This window comes from Gavia stellata, chromosome 10 (genome assembly GCF_030936135.1).
Source record: "Gavia stellata isolate bGavSte3 chromosome 10, bGavSte3.hap2, whole genome shotgun sequence".
Lineage (NCBI taxonomy): Eukaryota > Metazoa > Chordata > Aves > Gaviiformes > Gaviidae > Gavia > Gavia stellata.
This window is the reverse complement of record NC_082603.1, coordinates 25,354,211-25,372,437: the sequence shown is the minus strand read 5'-3', so window position 1 is coordinate 25,372,437 and position 18,227 is coordinate 25,354,211. Positions and strand designations below refer to the sequence as shown.

Sequence of the window (18,227 nt, the reverse complement as noted above, 5' to 3'; positions counted from 1 at the left end):
TAGTGCCAGGAGATGCTTATGGTGCTCTGGGCTTACACCCTCTCTCGCAAGCCCTTGGCACAACACTGCAGCCTGGCAGGGAGAGGCATCCCCCCACTTTGCTGGCATCCCTCTTTCCCCATTCTGACCTGCAGGACAGGGCTCAGGGGCTCCCCCAACCTCACATGCCCCACTGCCAGGCTGCCATCACTGCCCATCTTCTCCAGGGCTGTCCAGTTCCCTGTCCCCCCAGCCAGAGCCACACGGCTGCTGCGGAGAAGGTGCTGGTTTAATGCTGCAGCCCAGTCTGGAGCGAGCCCTGTGACAACACACTACTTGGGGTGACTGTGCCCAAACCGGAGTCCTGTCCCCAAGCCCCCAGGCTCAGCTGTGCTTGTTGATGTGGCGGGAATGAGCGTGCACAGCCTCCACGAAGGCACCCACATGCTCAGGGCTCATGTCAGGGTAGAGGCCATGGCCCAGGTTGGCGATGTAGCGTTGGGTCCCAAAACCTTCCAGCATCTTCTTCACCAGCTCACCAATCTTCTCCTGTAGGCATGGTAGGAAACCATGTGTCAGCCCTATCCAGCCCAGGGTACTCCATGCCCACCAGTCCCCAGCCTGCCTGGGAGGACTTCTGGGACACAAGCCACCACTGCAGGTGGGAAAAAACTGAGGCAGAAGGCCTTTAACACAGGCTTGAACTAGCCCCCATTGCTGGCAATGGCTCACCTTGGGTGCGTAGAGAGCACAGGGATCCAGGTTCCCTTGCAGGGTGACATCCTTCCCCATCTGTGCACTGCAGCAGGGAGGAAGCAGGTGAGTTGTTGTGTGTGGTGCAGAGGCTGGGGGCAGCCGGCTGCCTGCAGCCCCCACTGCAGGGCACACAGGACCCCTCAGGGCAGCCCCTGGTTGCTGTGAGTTCCATGTAGCATGGGGGCCCAACTATCCCCACTTCTGGAGCAGAAATCTCCAGGCCTGGGATGGCTCAGGGTAGAGGAAGAGGTCAGGGTAGCCAGCCTGGGGTGCTGCCCAGGCACTTAAGTGCTCTGCCAGACTCTTACCGAGCTTCCTGGGGCCGGATGGTCCAGTCGAGACCAACCACCTCGTAACCAGCATGGGCCAGGTCACGCAGCGCATAGTGAGCGTCCTTCGCAAAGATGATCTAGGGAGGGAGGAGAGGGGCAGTAACTCCGCCATGGGTCAGGCCCCTCTCCACAGGCTATAGCTGAGGGAGACAGGTACCAGGAGATGCACCCCTCTCCAGCAGCCCCCAGATGCCAGGGTCAACCCAGGCAGCTCTCACTCACCATGGGCACCAGGGGCAGCGCCTCCTCCTTCAGCTTGCTCTTGACAGCCTGGGCGATGTCTTGGATGTAAGGCAGGGCAAAGTCCTGAAACTGCTCCGGCCCCAGGTGCCCCGCATGGGACTCAAACAGCTGGAGCGCCTGCCAAGAACATGGGGCTGGGAGAGCCACACCTCAGTCCCTCCTCCTCCTCCCAGAAGCTGGACCCTCTCTGCTCCCTGTCCCCAGTCCCTGCTTTCCTGCCTGGCCCTGTCCCCATGCCCCAGGACACACCTGCGCTCCAGCAGCCACCTGCCCCACCAGGTAGTCAGTGATGACATCGGCCAGCAGCCGCAGCAGTCGGTGGCTTGCCTCGGGGTGACGGTAGAGCCAGCTCTTGGCTTTGGCCATTGTAGTGGAGCCGCCACCTTCAATCATGTAGGACATGAGCGTCCACTGCGGGAAGGAGAGGAGTGGAGTGAGGAGGGTGATGGAGATGGAAGAAGACACGAGGGGCCGGTCACAGTGCTGAAGGTAGGACCTGTGAGCACCCCAGAGCCTGGGGCACAGGTGCTCCAGCACTGCATGTCCCCCACATATGCACCCCTATGGCACCCACAGCTCTGGGGGTGTCATGGCCGGTGTCACCCCAGAAGAAAGAGCAGAAAAGTCCAGCTGGGAAGCCCACATGGAGGAGCCACATCACTTACAGGTGCCCCAGAGAAGCCAATGAGGGGCACCCTGCCCTCCAGGCTGTGTCGTGTCAGCGTGATGGCCTGGAAGACATAACCCAGCTCTGCAGTCACGTCCACCTTCTGTCGCAGTTTCAGCAGATCCTCCACCTCCTTCAGGGGCTCTGTGAATGTGGGTCCTTTGCCGGGGACCATGACAACCTCCATGCCCAGCGCCTGGGGACAGGGGAGAGTGGAAGAAGCAGCAATGGGGTGGCCCCGAACCCAGCCCCATTCCCAGCCACTGCTCCCCACCACCAGCCATGGCTCTCACCTGGGGCACCACCAGGATGTCAGAGAAGATGATGGCAGCATCCAGGGGGAATCGTCTGAGTGGCTGCGGAGAGGAAGAGGCAGCATCAGTGAGGGGCTGGGACCCCCTCCCCATGGAGGACGTGGACAAACACATGGGGCACTGGGGTCCCCAAGGGCTGCACAGCTTAATGGGGCCACCTGGGGTGGTCAGGCCCAAGGTTTCTCCCGGTCCCCATCTGGGCAGGGAGAGAGGGCACACAGACACCCTGGGGATTGCTCACCTGCAGTGTCAGCTCACAGCACAATTTGGGGCTCCGGCAAGTGGCAAAGAAATCCTGTGCCGCCCGGGTCTCCCGAAACTCTGCAAGGGACCAGCACGAGAGTTATGGGGTGCATGCTGGACCCCCCTTGCTGTCCCCCCATGCATTCCTCCCCCTGCTCACCGGGCAGGTAGCGCCCCGCCTGCCGCATGCACCACACCGGGGTGTGCTCCGTCTCCTCCCCACGTGCCGCTCGCAGGAACATGTCATTCTTCAGCTTGGGGAAGCTCTTGGGGCTGCAGATGAAGGAGCAGATATAGGTTGTCACCCACGAGGGGTCCAGATGCCCTGCCAGATCCCCGTGGCTCAAGGCAGGGGGTGCCAGGGCCAGTAGTTTGTCCCCACCCCCTGGCCAGTGACTGCAGGAAAGGGCTTGCGCCCAGCTGTGATAAACACGACAAATGCTCCCCATCATGGTCCAGGGCCTCTTCCTGCTCGGGATCAGGGGCCCTCCCCGGGGAGAGGCGATGCCTGGCCCAGGGCCCTGCGAGATTAAGTTATCAGGGCCAGCAGTTGCTCCCGCCTGGAGAGGTTTGGGGCCAGCGGGGCGCGGGGGCAGGCAGCCCTGCCACCAGTGTCCCCGGCCCCTATCTGTGCTGCGCAGCCCCCAGAGGCCCAGGCACCTGCCGAGGTGGCAACCACACATCCCCAACCTCCCCCCTGTGGTGTCACGGCCCGGGGGCTGCTGGAGCCCAGCCTGCCCCAGGGACAGGGACCCCAGACAAGCGCGGGGGACGGCCAGCACCATCCTGCTGTGACAGGTGGGGGCTACGGGGACAAAGTCCACAAAACCTCCAGTGTGGGACCAGTGACTTCACTGCCACACCAGTGACCCTGCTGATCCATCCAAGCGCAGGATCAGTATTCCCAGTGTCTCACCAGTGTGGGATCAGCTCCCCCAGCGCCTCACCAGTGACCCCAGTGCAGGACCCTGGTGACTGCACCGTATCCTCAGGGCCACACCAGGGCCACACCAGTGTCCCCAGTACAGGACCCCAGCGCCAAAGCACCATCCCCAGGGCCACACCAGTGTCCCCAGTACAGGACCCCAGTGCCAGAGCGCCGTTCCCAGGGCCACACCGGTGTCCCCCGTGCAGGCCCAAGTGCGAGCCCCCCGCCCCGCCGGAGGCCGGGGAGGGCGGAGGGGTGGAGAGGGCGCAGGCCTGCGACCCCGCCGCCCTCCCCAGTCCCGGTTACTCACAGGAGCCGCTCACCGCCCTCCATCCTCCTGGCCGCTTCCCAGCCCCTCCGTTGCCTCCCGACACGGCCCGCCCCGCCCCGCCCCCGTCCCGCCCCACCGGCGCCGCCATCTTGCCGTAGTCCCGCCTCTCCGTGAGCGGCCATCTTGCCCCGCCCCCTCCGTACGCCGCCATCTTGTCCTGCTCCTCGTTCCTCCGTACGCAGCACGGGCGCCGCCATCTTGCCCTACTCCGCCCCATCGGGCGCCGCCATCTTGCCTTGTCGGCGGGCGGGGTTTGCCGTAAGCCCGCGAGTAGCGACCCCGCCGGTGCGGGCTCGGCCGCTGTCCGCCGCGCACGGTACCCGGTACGCGATGCGTGCGGGCGGGGAGGCGCCGCACCAGGTGCTGGGCCGGCTGCGGTTCCTGCTGCAGTGCAGCGAGTGCTTCCGCCGCGCCCGGGCGCTGCCCGCCGCGCTCTGCTACGTGCCGCGGGAGGTGCAGTACAAGATCTGCAAGGACCCCGCCGCCGCCGCCGCCGCCGCCGCCGCCCGCAGCCTGCTCAGCGTCTGGGACAGCCCGGGGCCGGCGCGGGGCGGCAAGCGGGCGGCGCGGGCCACCATCGAGGTGCGGAAGGGCGGCTGCCTCCGCGCCACCGGCGAGGAGTACTGCAACGGCGCCGGGCTCTGGGTCAAGCTCAGCAAGGTAACGGCGCGGGGCTGGGAGGCCGCCGCGGCCTGCGCTGCCCGCGGAGGGGCCTGTCCGTCCCTGACGGGAGCCGCCTGTGCCCCGCAGGAGCAGCTGGAGGAGTACCGGAGCGGCTGCGAGCTGGAGGAGGGCTGGGTGCTGGTGTGCAAGCACGCCGACGGCGGGGACCGGCTGGTGCCGGTGGAGTCCACGGAGCGGATCCAGCGGCAGCAGCAGCTCTTCGGGGTGGACTACAAACCCGTCATCAGGTGCGGGGCCGCCGCTCTCTCCCTCTAGGTCGCCGTCCCTGGGTTCCCTGGTCCCCCTTGCACGGCAGAGAGCAGGGGGGCTCTCGCCCCCCACTCACCCAGGCCCAACTGCGTGGGGTTTCGGTGTGCTGCCCCTCAGCCCTTCCTGCCCTGGGCTGAGGAGCCCCAGCCCGCTTGGCCACTTCTTCCATGGATGAGAGGCAATAGGGATGCCAGATGTGGAGTTAACTGGGTTTGGCTCAGTCGCTGTGCTTGTCACCTGCCTGGCAGGGCGTGGGCTGGAAGAAGTCGAGATGGTTGGAAAGGAAAGGGCGGCGGATGAGGCTGGAGGTGGTGGAGGATGGAGTGTCGTGGGGCTTTAAACCCAGATCTTCCCCTTCCAGCTACTCCTCGACCACCAGCTCCTTCTTTCCGCTGGGATTTTCTCACTCCCCACTTCTCTGGGTTGTTTCAGATGGGAGCAGGTGGTGGATCTGACATACTCCCTGCGCCTCGGAGCGAAGCCCAAGCCCATGGAGCAGGATGAGGCCGCAGTAGAGAAGCTCCGGTATGAGCTGTTTCCCAGCTTCCGCTGTGGCTGGGTGCAAGCCACTGTCTCTCCTTGGTTGCTCAGGCTGCCATCTCCTGCAGACCAGGAGGGAGAGGGGGGAAGACAAGCAGCGGGGAACAGCCTTGCTTGGCACAGTCTTGTCCTAGATAAGCTTGTACGAAGCAGAAAACGGGGCAAGACCAAGGCAAGCAGGACATGAACCTGCCTTCCCTGACCCACTAGCCTGGCTGCCCCTGGCTCTCCAGACCCATTAATCCCTTTTCCCTGGTAGGTTTGTGCCCCCAACATGGACTTACGAATGTGATGAAGATCTAGTGCATTTCCTGTATGATAACATTGGGAAGGAGGATGAGAATTTGGGCAGCGTCAAGCAGTATGTGGACAGCATCGATGTCTCATCCTACACGGTGGGTTAAAGGGACAAGGCTGCATCAGCCACACTGTGCCGTGGGGCTAGGGAGCGTGGATGGTGCTTGGTGTGCTGCTCTAGGCTGGGCTGTATTTGAGGATGTGGGGGAGAAGCCTGGGGAGCATCATGCAGCATATTGTGTAATGTGGCCCCTGGAGGGGCTGTGGTTTGAGAAGCAAATGCTAATATTAGCTGCTAAGCTCATTTTAGGGAGGGTTTGATATTCTGTGCTGTGTACATGACCCTAGAGCACCTTGAAGGGTCAGCCCCAGCGTCCTGTGCGCTCTGTACTCCCTGTGTCTACCCACAGGCCAGTTTGACGCCCTCTGGCTCTAAGATTCATGATGAGAGTAACCACTAAGGGGAAGTTAATCCTACCCCCATCTGATCTTCCTTTCATTCACTGCCCAATTCTAGGAGGACTTCAATGTGTCATGCTTGACTGACAGCCACGCCGACACGTACTGGGAGAGTGATGGGTCCCAGGGCCAGCACTGGGTGCGGCTCAACATGAAGAAAGGCACCATTGTCAAGTGAGGCACCTCTCCCCTGCGTGCTGGCTCGCGGCTGGGGCGAGCCATGCAGCCCCTGCTCTCTGCATGAGTCCGTCATGGCCCAAATTTGCCCTGCGCTCCCTGCCTCTCAGCCCTTGCTCTGGCTTTGGGCTTGAAGGTGTCTTAGCATTGCCACAGGTACCGAGGGATCCCAGCACCAACTGCGTGTGCTTGGTAACAAGTGTGACCAGGCAATGAGGGGGAGCAGCAATGGGTGTTCAGATGCAGTTACCTTCTCCTCATTTCATGCTTCCCTTTACAGGAAGCTCCTGCTGACAGTGGATACCACCGATGAGAACTTCATGCCCAAGCGGGTCGCCGTGTATGGTGGGGAGGGGGACAATCTGAAGAAACTGAACGACGTTGGCATTGATGAGTGAGTGGACGAAGGTGTAGAGGGTAGCGTGGCCCTTGCAGGGGCTAGAGGTGCTGGACACCCCAACCCTAAGCAGTCATGCCAGCACTAGCCTGGCTTAAGAGGCCTAGGGCCTTGGGACAGGCATTTTCCGTCTCTGAGCTGCGGGTTCACTCTGCCTACAATAGCAGATGGCACAGTCGTCAGGGTTCTCATGATCTGATTGTGGGACCCATCGCGATTGTGTTGCCTGGACCTGAGGCACCAGCAGGTTCAGGCATTCATCATAGGCCATGTTGTAGGCAAGTGGGTCTGGGCTCCTGCCACAGTCTCCCGTTTCGCAAACCCTCTTCCCTTACCAGTGGCTGAATGGATTTTGGCAGGATGGGCGAGGGAACAGCTGTGCAGCCCTCATCTGTGCTGTGTTTGTAGGAGCTACATTGGGGATGTGTGCGTCCTTGAAGACATGACAACACACTTGCCTGTCATCGAGATCCGGATTGTGGAGTGCAGAGGTATGGCTGGGTGTTATGGCCCCATCCATAACGCACCTGTAAGATAATGTACATTAAGAGTTTGTTCCTGTGGCTTGTACTTCTTGGCCCTGTGGGCTGTTTCAGACGACATATAGAAGAACCATGGGAAACTCCAGAGGGACCTGGAGGTTTGCAAGCTCTCAGCTTCCATCCTATCTTTTTCTGCCTTCAATTATTTTTTTTTTTCTTCTGTAAATGCCTCACTTCTTCTTCACAGAGGTATTGCAGGCTGTCAGTGCCCAGCCCCAGAGCTGGTGTTGCTGGTCGCATTCCTTGTGCTTTTACTTATAGACCTCCCACACTGGAAGGTTGGCTTTCTCATGGTCTTAGTGTATCATCCATGGTCCTCCTTGGCAGATGATGGGATTGATGTTCGCCTCCGAGGCATCAAAATCAAATCCTCCCGACAGAGGGACTTGGGGCTCAGTGCTGACATGTTCCAGCTGCCCAATTTAGTGCGCTACCCTCGCCTAGAAGGGACAGACCCTGACCTGCTGTACCGACGGGCCGTGCTCATTCAAAGGTACTGTATGGAGGGCGGTAGACAAGTGGAGTGGTGTTGCCGGCAGGAATTGGTGCCATCTCCAGCACGAGTATGACTGGAAGCTGTAAAGCTGCGTGACTCCCCTTGGGACAGGCATCCTCGACCCTGGAGAAAATAGCAGAGTCATTTGGGAACAAAGTGGGCTCTCTGGGGTAGCTCCCTTAGACTTTCAGAGGAATTTTGCAGCTCAAGTTTGCACTGCCTTGTGTGTTGCAAGCTCAGTACATATGTGCGGTGTGTGGGGCAGCTGCATGCAGAGTCCCTTGCAAGGGGTGCAAGGTCCCTGCAGTGCCCAGGGAGTGGGAGTTTAGTACCACAGGCTCTGTCATGTGAAAGACCATGCTGGGTTGTGTTTGGATCAGTTGTTACTTTTCTGCTTATGTCCAGGAGTGGCTGCTGTGGAATAGGCTTGTGCAGATCCCTGTCCCTCCTGTGTCGCAATACCTTCTTCTTTGGGATTTAGGTTTATCAAGCTCCTGGACAGTGTCCTGCACCACTTGGTGCCAGCCTGGGACCACACTGTTGGCACATTCAGCAAACTCAAGGTGAGCGATTCTCTCTGTGTCTTGTGGGGTCTCAGTCTGGCAGGGTGATTGCGTTTGGGCTGTGGCAAGGGAGGCAGTCAGTGCTTGTTGCCTTTAAAGCAGCTCAAGGGAAATACCTGGCTGAGCTCAGTTCATTAAAGCTGTGAAAGGTGTTATTATTTAGAGGCTAGTTTCCTGCTAAAATGCTGATGTGGAAACATGTAGTTATGGTGTAATAAGTAGAATCAAATCAGAGCACTTCACCCTCAAAAGGACTTGCACCATAGCAGCACTGGGCATGTGAGCTGGACACACATCCCCTCTGAGATCTCAGCCCAGGACACTCTGTTCCTGCACTTGCTGCCAGCAGCTTTGAGCTGGCTGTGTCCAAACAGCAAGGCTTTTACCAGTAACTTCTTTCTGGCTTTAATAAGCTTTTGAGTGAGTTTGTTCCTCCAGTTGTCTGTTTTTCTTACATCCTCTCCCAGAATACATGTGCCGGACATTGCTGGGGTAGCCCCATTCTGTGTGTTTCCAGGCCTGGTGTCAGAAAGCACTGTAATTCCTGTGCTGGCTCAACATAGGACCCCAAGCACTTGAGGATTCCTGTTTGTTTAGAGGAGCTTGCTTTGATTACAAATAGGAGGGATAGTAAGACCAATGTTCTGGTGAGAGTGAGGGTGAAGGAGAGTCCAAGCAACACGGGAGTGTGAGCATCAGATGACAACTGATGGACAGAGGACTAGGCTTGGTAACTCCCTTAAGCCAGAAAGCAAAATCTTTCAGAGGCATAGGTGGAGCAAATATTGTCAAGGCGAACATGTCTGTGTGTGGAAGGCAGTGGCCCTGGGAAGGGGAGAGACTTGGTGGTGCAGTGGCTTCAGTAGGAAGTAGGTGACATGTTCTGGACGCTGGGCATTTCTGACATTTTGAACATACCTGTTGGCAGCATATCAAGCAGTTCTTGCTGCTGTCCAAGAGGCGCACAGCTCTCATTACCCAGTGTCTGAAGGACTCGGAGACCAGCAAGCCCAATTTCATGCCGCGGCTCTATATTAACCGACGTCTGGCTATGGAGCACCGAGACAACCCTGCCCTGGACCCCAGCTGCAAGAACGCTGTCTTCACCCAGGTACTGTCCTTCCTGGAAGGGTCCCCACTGCTCTGGGGAGGGTGGGGCATCCCAAAACTAAAATGAACCACATAGAGGTGGGTGGAAGGGACAACTTGGAGCTGGAGATACCTGGCGTCCTCAAGGCCTCTTCACATGATTCATAGGCTCTACAATTACATGTGCTGATGATCCTGTATCCAGGAATAACATCTAGGAGGGAGCTGGGATCTCTGAGTTGAAGTCTCTACTCTATCCTGGGTGCTCTCTGTGGCATGTTGCTAATGCAGAGTATAACAATCTCATTACACTAAAAGGGCAGCAAAGAATTCTTGTGTGACAACAATAATGCAGCTGCATACAGTCCTGTATCGTGGTTTTACAGCAATGCTGATCTTCCTACTGTCATTCTCCCCCCACCTCCAAAAGATCTATTGCTCTATATGTGCACAAACAGCCCAGATGCTGTGAGGTTTAATGTGTGTTTGATGTACCTCCAAGGCCAGAAAGCTCCATATAGGGGTTAGCACTGTATTTTATGTTCCCTTTCCAAAAATGAAGGGCTCCTAGACCATTTAGAGATCAGCTTCAGTCAGTATTTAAAGGTTTGGGGAAAACCAGATTTCTTCCAATTTCCTGCCTTCACCTGTCACCGGTTCCCCTGGAGAGGGGATACAAGCCTTGATCTTTTCTGCTTGTTGCAGGTCTATGAAGGCCTGAAACCCTCAGACAAGTTTGAAAAGCCTCTAGATTATAGGTAAGCGGTGTCTGGGGGAGGAAGGGGGTCATGCAGTGCTGGGAGTTATGTCCTCTGTCACAGGTGTTTAGGAAGTCTGCATGTGTCCTGTGCTCTGGAGAGGATTTGCTAGGGCAGGAGCCAGCTCAGCCGTGGGCTCAGGGCCTGTTCCCCAAGGTGTCACCTCTCTACTGAGGATGCAGCTATCTCTGGAGATTGAGATCTTGTCCTGTCCTAAGCCCAGGCTGGTCTACCCTGGTGTCCCTGCTGTGCCTGCTGCCTGCCCAGCATCTCTGTGGTTTCGAGCAGCACCTCAGGTGATACCTGGTTCTCTGCAGGTGGCCGTTGCGTTATGACCAGTGGTGGGAGTGCAAATTCATCGCAGAGGGCATCATCGACCAAGGTAGGGGCTGTGTGAGGCAAGGGCTCCTTTGGAGCAGAGCTGGGCATTGATGGGGTGACTCTGTTGCTGTCGGGGCTCTCGTTTGCTCCCCGCATTACTGCCCATGGAGAAGAGAGGGAAGGCAGGTTGCCTTGTCCTGCCACCCCCGGCCATGTCCCAGATAAGGAGTGCTGCTTGCTGGGATGAGGACCAGGCCTCCATTTGTCACTAACAGCAGCTTTGACAGTGCCAATGCTCCCTCTGGCTGTCCTCCACAGGCCAGGCAGGGATGTTATTTCTCCTGTCTTATTTCCTCTGGTGCCATAAGGCTCTGATAGGAGCCTTCTGCTCAGCCCCAGGCCAGGTCGGACCAGAATTCCTCATCTTTGCTCCATAACTCTGAGGGTCAGCACATGGGGATTTCACATCACTAAACATGCTCTTCTTTTGGGGTTGCAGGTGGAGGTTTTCGGGACAGCCTGGCGGACATGTCAGAGGAGCTGTGTCCCAGCTCGGCAGACACCCCCGTGCCTCTGCCCTTCTTTGTGCGCACATCCAACCAGGTGCTGTGGGTCGGGGTATTTGAGGCACATCTTTCTGTGCCTGGCAATGCAGTGCTGTCCCTGTCCCCCTGCATGCCAGGGATGTACCTACTTCCACTGGTCCGAAGATTTTCCTTGTGAAGGGTTGGGTAGATTGCTTTGTGGCATCTCGTTTTAGGATATGCTGACAGTGCCTGGATACTTGTCTCTCATCAGGAATATTGCCAAGGACGATAGGGGGTTTAGCCCACTTCTGTTGGGAGGAGTGCCCAGAGGCACTGCAGGAACTGAGTTTGTGGCACTTCATGCTGCGCTGAGATCATGACGTGGAGTTTTGCCTCTCACTGCTGTAGGGTAACGGCACTGGAGAAGCCAGGGACATGTACGTCCCCAACCCCTCCTGTAAAGACTTCCCAAAGTACGAGTGGATTGGGCAGATCATGGGAGCAGCTCTGAGGGGCAAGGAGTTTCTGGTAAGCTTTCAACCCCATCCCCGTGTGGAGGTTTGCCGCAAAGGGAGTCGTTAACTTCCTTCTGCAGCCTGTCCAACAGGAGCATGCGAGGGCTCTGTGATCACACGCTGGGACAAAAGGAGTTTGGCAGGATTTGGCGCTGAGGGGGTAGGAGATCTCACAGCCTGAGTTTTGGGAGATACTACTACTGCTTGGGAGAGGGTGTCTGGTCTCTGCTAGGTTATGATGAGCTCTGCATGTGGACAGGGGGAGCAGGGAAGCTCCTTTGTGTCTGCACTGTTGAGCCCTATCTCTGTCTTTGGGGATGTCTGCTTTCACACAGACTCATCAAAATCCCTGTTCTCCTTCAGGTCCTGGCTCTTCCTGGCTTCGTATGGAAACAATTAACAGGGGAGGAAGTCAGCTGGAGCAAAGACTTCCCTGCCGTGGACTCCGTGCTGGTGAGAGGGACTGGGAGGCTATGTCTATCCTATTCCTTGTGGCACTCAACAAGGTGGTAATTTGTGTCCCTGTTCTGACGTTGTACTTGCTTCCTCCTGTGATGTGTCAAAGAAACATGCACAAAAAGGGCACTCAGCATTTAATGCATCCTATAGCTAATACAGAGATGTCACCATGCTGACTACTGCTTCAAGCATGCAATGCCCCAGGGTCTCCTAAACAGCTCTAGGGCAGCATATCCCATGCTGTGCTGCTGTCGCAGTCACTCCAGTCCTTACAGAATCATTGAATCATGTAGGTTGGAAAAGACCTTAAAGATCATCAAGTCCAACCATTAACCTAACGCTAAGTCCACCACTAAACCATGTCCCTAAGCACCTCATCCACACGAATGTCTGGGAAGGGAGGAGGTTGGGACTCGGGCACACCACTGCCCACTGGGCATCTCTCTAACAAGCACTCATCTGGGGCCTGGGCAGGTGAAGCTCCTGGAGGTGATGGAAGTCATGGACAAAGACACCTTTGAGTTCAAATTTGGGAATGAGCTGACCTACACAACAGTGCTGAGTGACCAGCGCATGGTGGAGCTGATCCCCAATGGCAGCAGCACCGTGGTGCGCTATGAGGACCGCAAGGAGTTCATCCGCCTGGTGCAGAAGGCTCGACTGGAGGAGAGCAAGGAACAGGTAACACTGTCCTATAACATCAGCGGTCATTGAGTTCCCAGAGACATACTCCTCTGGTCTATTTCTGGTAAAATGCATCGCGGTTAGTGTCCCTGTGCTCATTAGCGCAATAGTAGGCAGTCCTTTTTGGTGAGGTCCTGGAGCCCATGGAGTTGTTGAGAAGCAGAGTGGCTTGTAGCAGCATGGGAGACATGGGATTTTATTCCCAGCTCTGACACAGGCTTTCTGAATGAACTGGGATGCATCTCTGTGGGAATCTGTTCCCTTCTTCAGGTTCCTTGAGCATTTGCTGAGCAGTCTCATGGCTTGCATCCAGTTGAGTCCCTAGGCTCAACCACGAGCCAGGGAAATGGGCAAGACATGCTGCTTACCTGCCCTGTCTCCTTTTCAGATCATGGCCATGCAGGCTGGGCTGCTGAAGGTGGTGCCTCAAGCTGTTCTTGACCTCCTCACCTGGCAGGAGCTGGAAAAAAAAGTCTGTGGAGACCCTGAAGTCACAGTTGATGCCCTGAAGAAGCTTAGTGAGTCAAGGGCTCTGCTGAAAACTCTTTCCCTCTGTCATCTTTCCATGCTGGGATAAGGAGAGGTGTGGGAGGCTGATATTAGCCTTTATTACAGTGAGAATGTGGGCCTGTATACTTCTTGCCTTTAGCTGGATGCCGATGGGGGCAGGCATGTCCCTTGTCTCCATGCTGGGCCTCAGAGTAGAGGCTGGGGCATCCCTAGGCTGCCAGTATCTGAGCATCTGTGGAGCTGAGATTTGGATCTGGATGTGCTTTCTGGGAGGGGCCTGACTGAATGTGTCCCTCACACCTTGGGTCTACATGCTCACATCCTGCAGGCACCTAGAGGTTTCTTCCTGCGCTGGCAGAGGACCTCTGGGTGACCAGGGGAGGCCCTGCTCTAATTTATCTAGGAGGAGCTTGGATCTTTATTAAACTCCTTTTCTGTATCCTTTCTGCCAGCCCGGTTTGAGGACTTTGAGCCATTGGACACCCGTGTTCAGTACTTCTGGGAAGCGCTCAACAATTTCACCAATGGTGAGTGATTCGCTCTGTCACTGCACATCTTGTGCCATGACAGCCCCTGCGTGCTGGCTGGGAAAAGGGAGGGTGAGACCACCCTCATTGCTGCCTGGGGAACAGATGGGAGCCAAGGAGAGCAAGCAGCTGGGCTAAAGGAACTGCTTGCTAGTGCTGGGAATACCTGGAAGTGGCTGTACTTCATCTCGCATCCCTTTAGGGTCTGCTGATGTCTTTGCTTTTCCTTCACAGAGGATCGCAGCCGCTTCCTCAGATTTGTCACTGGCAGAAGCCGCCTTCCAGCACGGATCTACATCTATCCAGACAAGATGGGGTGAGTCCATTCTTCTGTAGACTGCAAGGCTGACAAGATCCCACACCAAAGGGATGTGTGGTCTGGTCTCCTCTGCCTCTCTGGCCTGCTGGTTCTGACCAGTTTGTCACCTTCTCCCCAAGCTCTGAGACGACAGATGCTTTGCCTGAGTCATCCACCTGCTCCAGCACCCTCTTCTTGCCCAACTATGCCACGTAAGTTTTGGTGCTTCCCTACATCTAGGGAACTGCGTGTCTGGGCTCTCTTCTTAACTTTGGTGCTGACCCATAGGGCCCCATTGCTTTGCCACACTTAACATCCACCTGTCTGTACCATGTAGCTGCTGTGATTCCCTCTGTGAGCAGCTGGTGAAGCACAGCCTCCATCTCAGAAAGCTTCTTATGCTCTCGGCTGGCAAATGCAGCAATGGCAACTTTTCCTTGTCTTTTTTTCCCCCCCTCGCCCCCGTTCCTGCCATCCCTAGAGCCAAGGTCTGTGAAGAGAAGTTGCGCTATGCTGCCTATAACTGCGTGGCCATTGACACAGATATGAGTCCGTGGGAAGAGTGATGTTGCAGCCTGACCGAACAGCATGGACAACCATTCGACAAAATCATGCAGTGGGAAGAGCTCCCTTGTCTCCCCCAGGATGTGTATATATAATAAAAATATAGGTGTGAAGCCTGGCTCCCACCAGTGGTAACCAGCACCTCTGTGGACATGGAGGTTTGGGTCTTCAGCAGGGTGGGAGCTAGCTTGGAGCGTAAATGTGATTGCAGTAATGAAACCCTGGCCCAGCCCTCATACATCAGAAAAGTCTCTTAGGCTTTTGTAATGAGTTTCTTCCCCATGTCTCCCTGTTGCAGCTCCACAATTCTTGCTCCTCCCAGTTTGCGCTCTGCTCCAAACAGAAGTGGGGTAGGGCCAAAAAGCTGCATGGCAGGTTGCAGCACAGGACAGAGAACTGTGAGCTGCTGCTGAGTCCACGGGGATGCTCAGAGATGCTTAGTGTGTCCTAGCCTGAGTGTCCTGACCACATTCCCTTGCCTTGTTCCTGCTCTCACCTGAGGTGATGGAAATGAGATCATTCATCTAGGTTTAAGAAGAAATGGGGCAGGCTGGTGGAGGGTGCTGCAGGGGTGCCTCTGGCCACCAGGTGTCATGACAGACCTGCAGAGCAGGACTGTGGGTGCTGTCAGGAAAGGACTCCCATGTTTTTACATCGCACAAAATCCCAGTTCCTGTGAGCACCCGTGGTTCCCTGCACCCCTTGCACGGCAGCAACTGCTGGGGGAGCCGCTCCCCTACAGGAGGTGGGAACTGTCTGCTTCCCTCCTGCTCTATAACCTTCAGTTCTGCATCCGGCATGCAGGTGGCCTAGCAGCTGTTCTCCCAGGCTCCTTGAGCCTTGGTTTTCCCCTAAAAGCCAGTATTGCAACTGATCTGTTCTAGTTCTCATGGAGATGTGCAGGCAGGGCCAAGCTCTTCTCCCAGACAGCAGGGGTTAGAGCAGTAGCAGGCATGGCAGTGCTGGGCTCTGCTCCCCTCTGCCATGGAGAGGTAGGTGGAGGTTTCAGGTGGACAGGGAGTCCCTTTGCCCCAGGGGAGTGGAGAGACTGTGGGTACCAAGGGTTGGAGCTCCTTGAGCAGATGGACACACAGTGTGTGAGCAAGGAGCGGGCAATGAAAGCTTTACAACTTAGACCATTGGATACGTTCCTTGATCTTCCCAGCCCTGGGCAGGGCTAGTCATTGCCTAGCACTGTGAGCTACCAGATGTTGGTCCGCTTTTATACCCTCAGCTCAATCTTCAGCCTGTGTGGTCTGTTGGACCACCACTGCTAAGGGCCACTGAGTCACTGGGGCTTCACTGGAGTGGGGCTAATGCTGTAGGCTAGGAATTTATCCTGTCTTAACGCTTCGTGCCTTTTTCTCCTTTGTTGAAACAGTCTGTCATCCAGAAATCACTTCCACTTGTAAATGAAGTCCTTCCCTTCACCAATTTCCTTTGAAACTGCTGTATTTCCAGACCTGCTGAGGAGGTTTGTACTAAAAGGGTTGTAGGACCAGGAGAGGGCATGTGCTGCCATCTCCCATCGTGCTGAGTGGAAGGAGTATAGGGTGAGCGGGGAAGCCATTTCTGGCAGCCCTTGCCTGCAGCAGCCTTCCACGCTCAGCTGGGTGGGTGTGAAGTCCCGTCTGCTGGAGGAGGTTTTTTGTAAATCTTAGAGTTTTCTCAGAATTGAGCACTGTGGCTTTGTGGCTGATTTCAACAACCAGCATGGACAGGAGCAGAGCCAGTGTGATACCTTTCCGTGCCTAGTGGCTGGATCACTTCCTAGGGTGTCTGTTTTAAACGGGCATGAGCGAGCTGGTGAAAGGACTTTGATCTGTTGGTTTGGCCTTGATCAGGAGTGTTGGTGAAGGAGTCTTCAGCGTTGAGCTGGGATTTGAAATGAGCCATCCTAGATCCTTTCTGTCCACTGACATTTGGGTGGAATCGATCCTGCTTTTTCCAACCTTGCCTACTTGTCTCTAAGGGAGATTCAGCAGGAGGTCACATTATTTACTGAGCAGAACTAGAAGTAGCAAGAAAAATTGACTTCTCTGTTGTGCTTTATTGCTGGGCAGAGGACAGTTGGTTGATGAGTGGCTTAGGGTGGGATGGATAAAATGGCCCTAGTCTTTGGTGGAGGGTGAGCTGATGTCACCTGTGGGAATGGGCAGGCTAAGAGCCAGCTGGGTCTGTTTGGGGTGACCAGCTGCAGGGGAATGGGCATCTCTGAGTGAGACATCTCCAACAGGTGACTACTGGCTCTCTTGGCCTTGGTAAAAGCAACTGCAGCTGACAGAGGGCCCCCAGCTGAGATCATTTAGTGCATGGTCAGAGGCTGCTGAGCGAGTACACTAAGATAACCCACAGATAATGCTGTTGAGTTTGCTGTGCAAAGGTGAGCTGGGAAGGGGGAGCTGGAAACCCACCTGGATCTCCTCTGCGTGGTCCTCTGTCTTGTCTGTGGTGTTTTAAAGCCAATCGCAAACTGAATTTCTGCTGTGTCAGCCCAGCGACTTGTGGAAAAGGTCAGCCTGGCTGAGCTCTGGCCAATCTCGGGGGCCCAAAGTAGGTGTTATTTCAGTGCTGGGTCACGTCCCTTCTCCTCTGATCTCTAAAGTTGCGGGTAAGAGCTCTCTCCTACCATGTTTGCAAGGCACAAGGCAAGTGCCCCTGCCCTGGACTCCTGTTGCATGTGGCCTGGGGTGAGGGAGTCCTCCTGGGCACCAGGAACCAGAGGCTGCACGTCCCCACCCCATCACCCACTCTCAAGTCAGTTGAGATCAGTTTTCAAGCCAGTGCCATCCTCAGGAAGGTGCTGGTGCCCCTCTGCTGCTGAGAAGACGAAGCATTGGTGTGTGCCAGAGCTGCATCTTTACAGGGTGGGTAGGGATGAGCTGGGGGACTGATGCTGTGATGGCTCCATGTAACCACTCGCTCTCTCTTCAGCTTGCTGAATTGTCATAGAATAGCTTCAGGTGATTAATAACGCACGTGTAGTCTAGCTGGTCTTGTTATTCCACTATTACCCTGGAGTATGACAAGCTGTAAAAAGTTTGACAGGATCTGTCTGTCCCTACCTCATGTAGGATCTAAAATAAACTGAACAAACTAACTATTCCTGGCCTTCCTGATGATTTTTCTGGTTTGGCTGGGGCTCCTGTGTCCTTCTGTTGGGTTAAACAGTGATGGAGACTGGTGTCATAAGAGGCAACTGGAGGTAAAGCAGAAATTGGCGCTGTGATACCCTTTGCACACAAAGCGTTGTCATGGAGGGGGCTCAGAGTATTAACTGGTTCAATCCTTTGCAGCAGCTCTGCAACCAGTTTTATAGGGTGACGTGGCTGCGGAGGGAAGACACGGGACCTTCCTGGGTGCAATGGCTGCAGTCACGAGCAAGGCAGAAGTCTGCATTTCTCCCACACCGTGGTTCAGGGCACTTTGCTCCTGGTGAGGCCAGTGCCCATCACTGCGGTGAGGCACAGTCACGCCTGTTCAACAGATAACGCTGCAGGGGTGACAGCTGTCGGACGTCTCTTTGCACCGTGCCTTTGCAGGCAGGGATGGAGCTGGACTCTGATCTGTCAGGAGAGCAGCTGCCAGAGGGGCCCAGGGACCTTTGAGCTCTGCCAGCCTGGTTGTTTCCTGATCCTTAAATGCAAGTCTTCGTGCCCCGCCTGGAGAAACTCAGGTAGCACGGGGTGGAGCTGAGTTGCTTTCTGCCACCGCCTTGCTGTGGTATGCAACAGGCACACATGATGTGGGGTGACACGCTGCCAGCGTTCTGGGGTGG

The 18,227-nt window shown here is 56.2% G+C and overlaps 2 protein-coding genes across 2 annotated transcripts; one reads left to right on the top strand and one right to left on the bottom strand.

Annotated features, from left to right (window-relative positions):
• Window positions 1-261: 261 nt before the first annotated feature.
• On the bottom strand, window positions 262-3,896 carry UROD (uroporphyrinogen decarboxylase). The gene is given in 11 exon segments (XM_059821930.1): window positions 262-528; window positions 712-778; window positions 1,044-1,144; window positions 1,290-1,427; window positions 1,560-1,721; window positions 1,976-2,173; window positions 2,271-2,333; window positions 2,533-2,612; window positions 2,695-2,807; window positions 3,773-3,803; window positions 3,806-3,896. Coding segments are annotated over 11 exon segments (1,194 nt in total). The 5' UTR covers window positions 3,882-3,896; the 3' UTR covers window positions 262-363.
• Window positions 3,897-4,123: 227 nt separating this feature from the next.
• On the top strand, window positions 4,124-14,626 carry LOC104252541 (E3 ubiquitin-protein ligase HECTD3). The gene is made up of 21 exons (XM_059821690.1): window positions 4,124-4,453; window positions 4,544-4,704; window positions 5,159-5,251; window positions 5,526-5,661; window positions 6,081-6,196; window positions 6,480-6,593; window positions 7,005-7,087; window positions 7,466-7,631; window positions 8,116-8,197; window positions 9,126-9,308; window positions 9,992-10,044; window positions 10,362-10,426; window positions 10,865-10,968; window positions 11,301-11,420; window positions 11,771-11,860; window positions 12,341-12,547; window positions 12,939-13,068; window positions 13,513-13,587; window positions 13,822-13,903; window positions 14,026-14,097; window positions 14,367-14,626. The coding sequence occupies exons 1-21, from the start codon at window positions 4,124-4,126 to the stop codon at window positions 14,449-14,451; spliced, it is 2,547 nt and encodes an 848-aa protein (XP_059677673.1). The 3' UTR covers window positions 14,452-14,626.
• The last annotated feature ends 3,601 nt before the right edge of the window (window positions 14,627-18,227 follow it).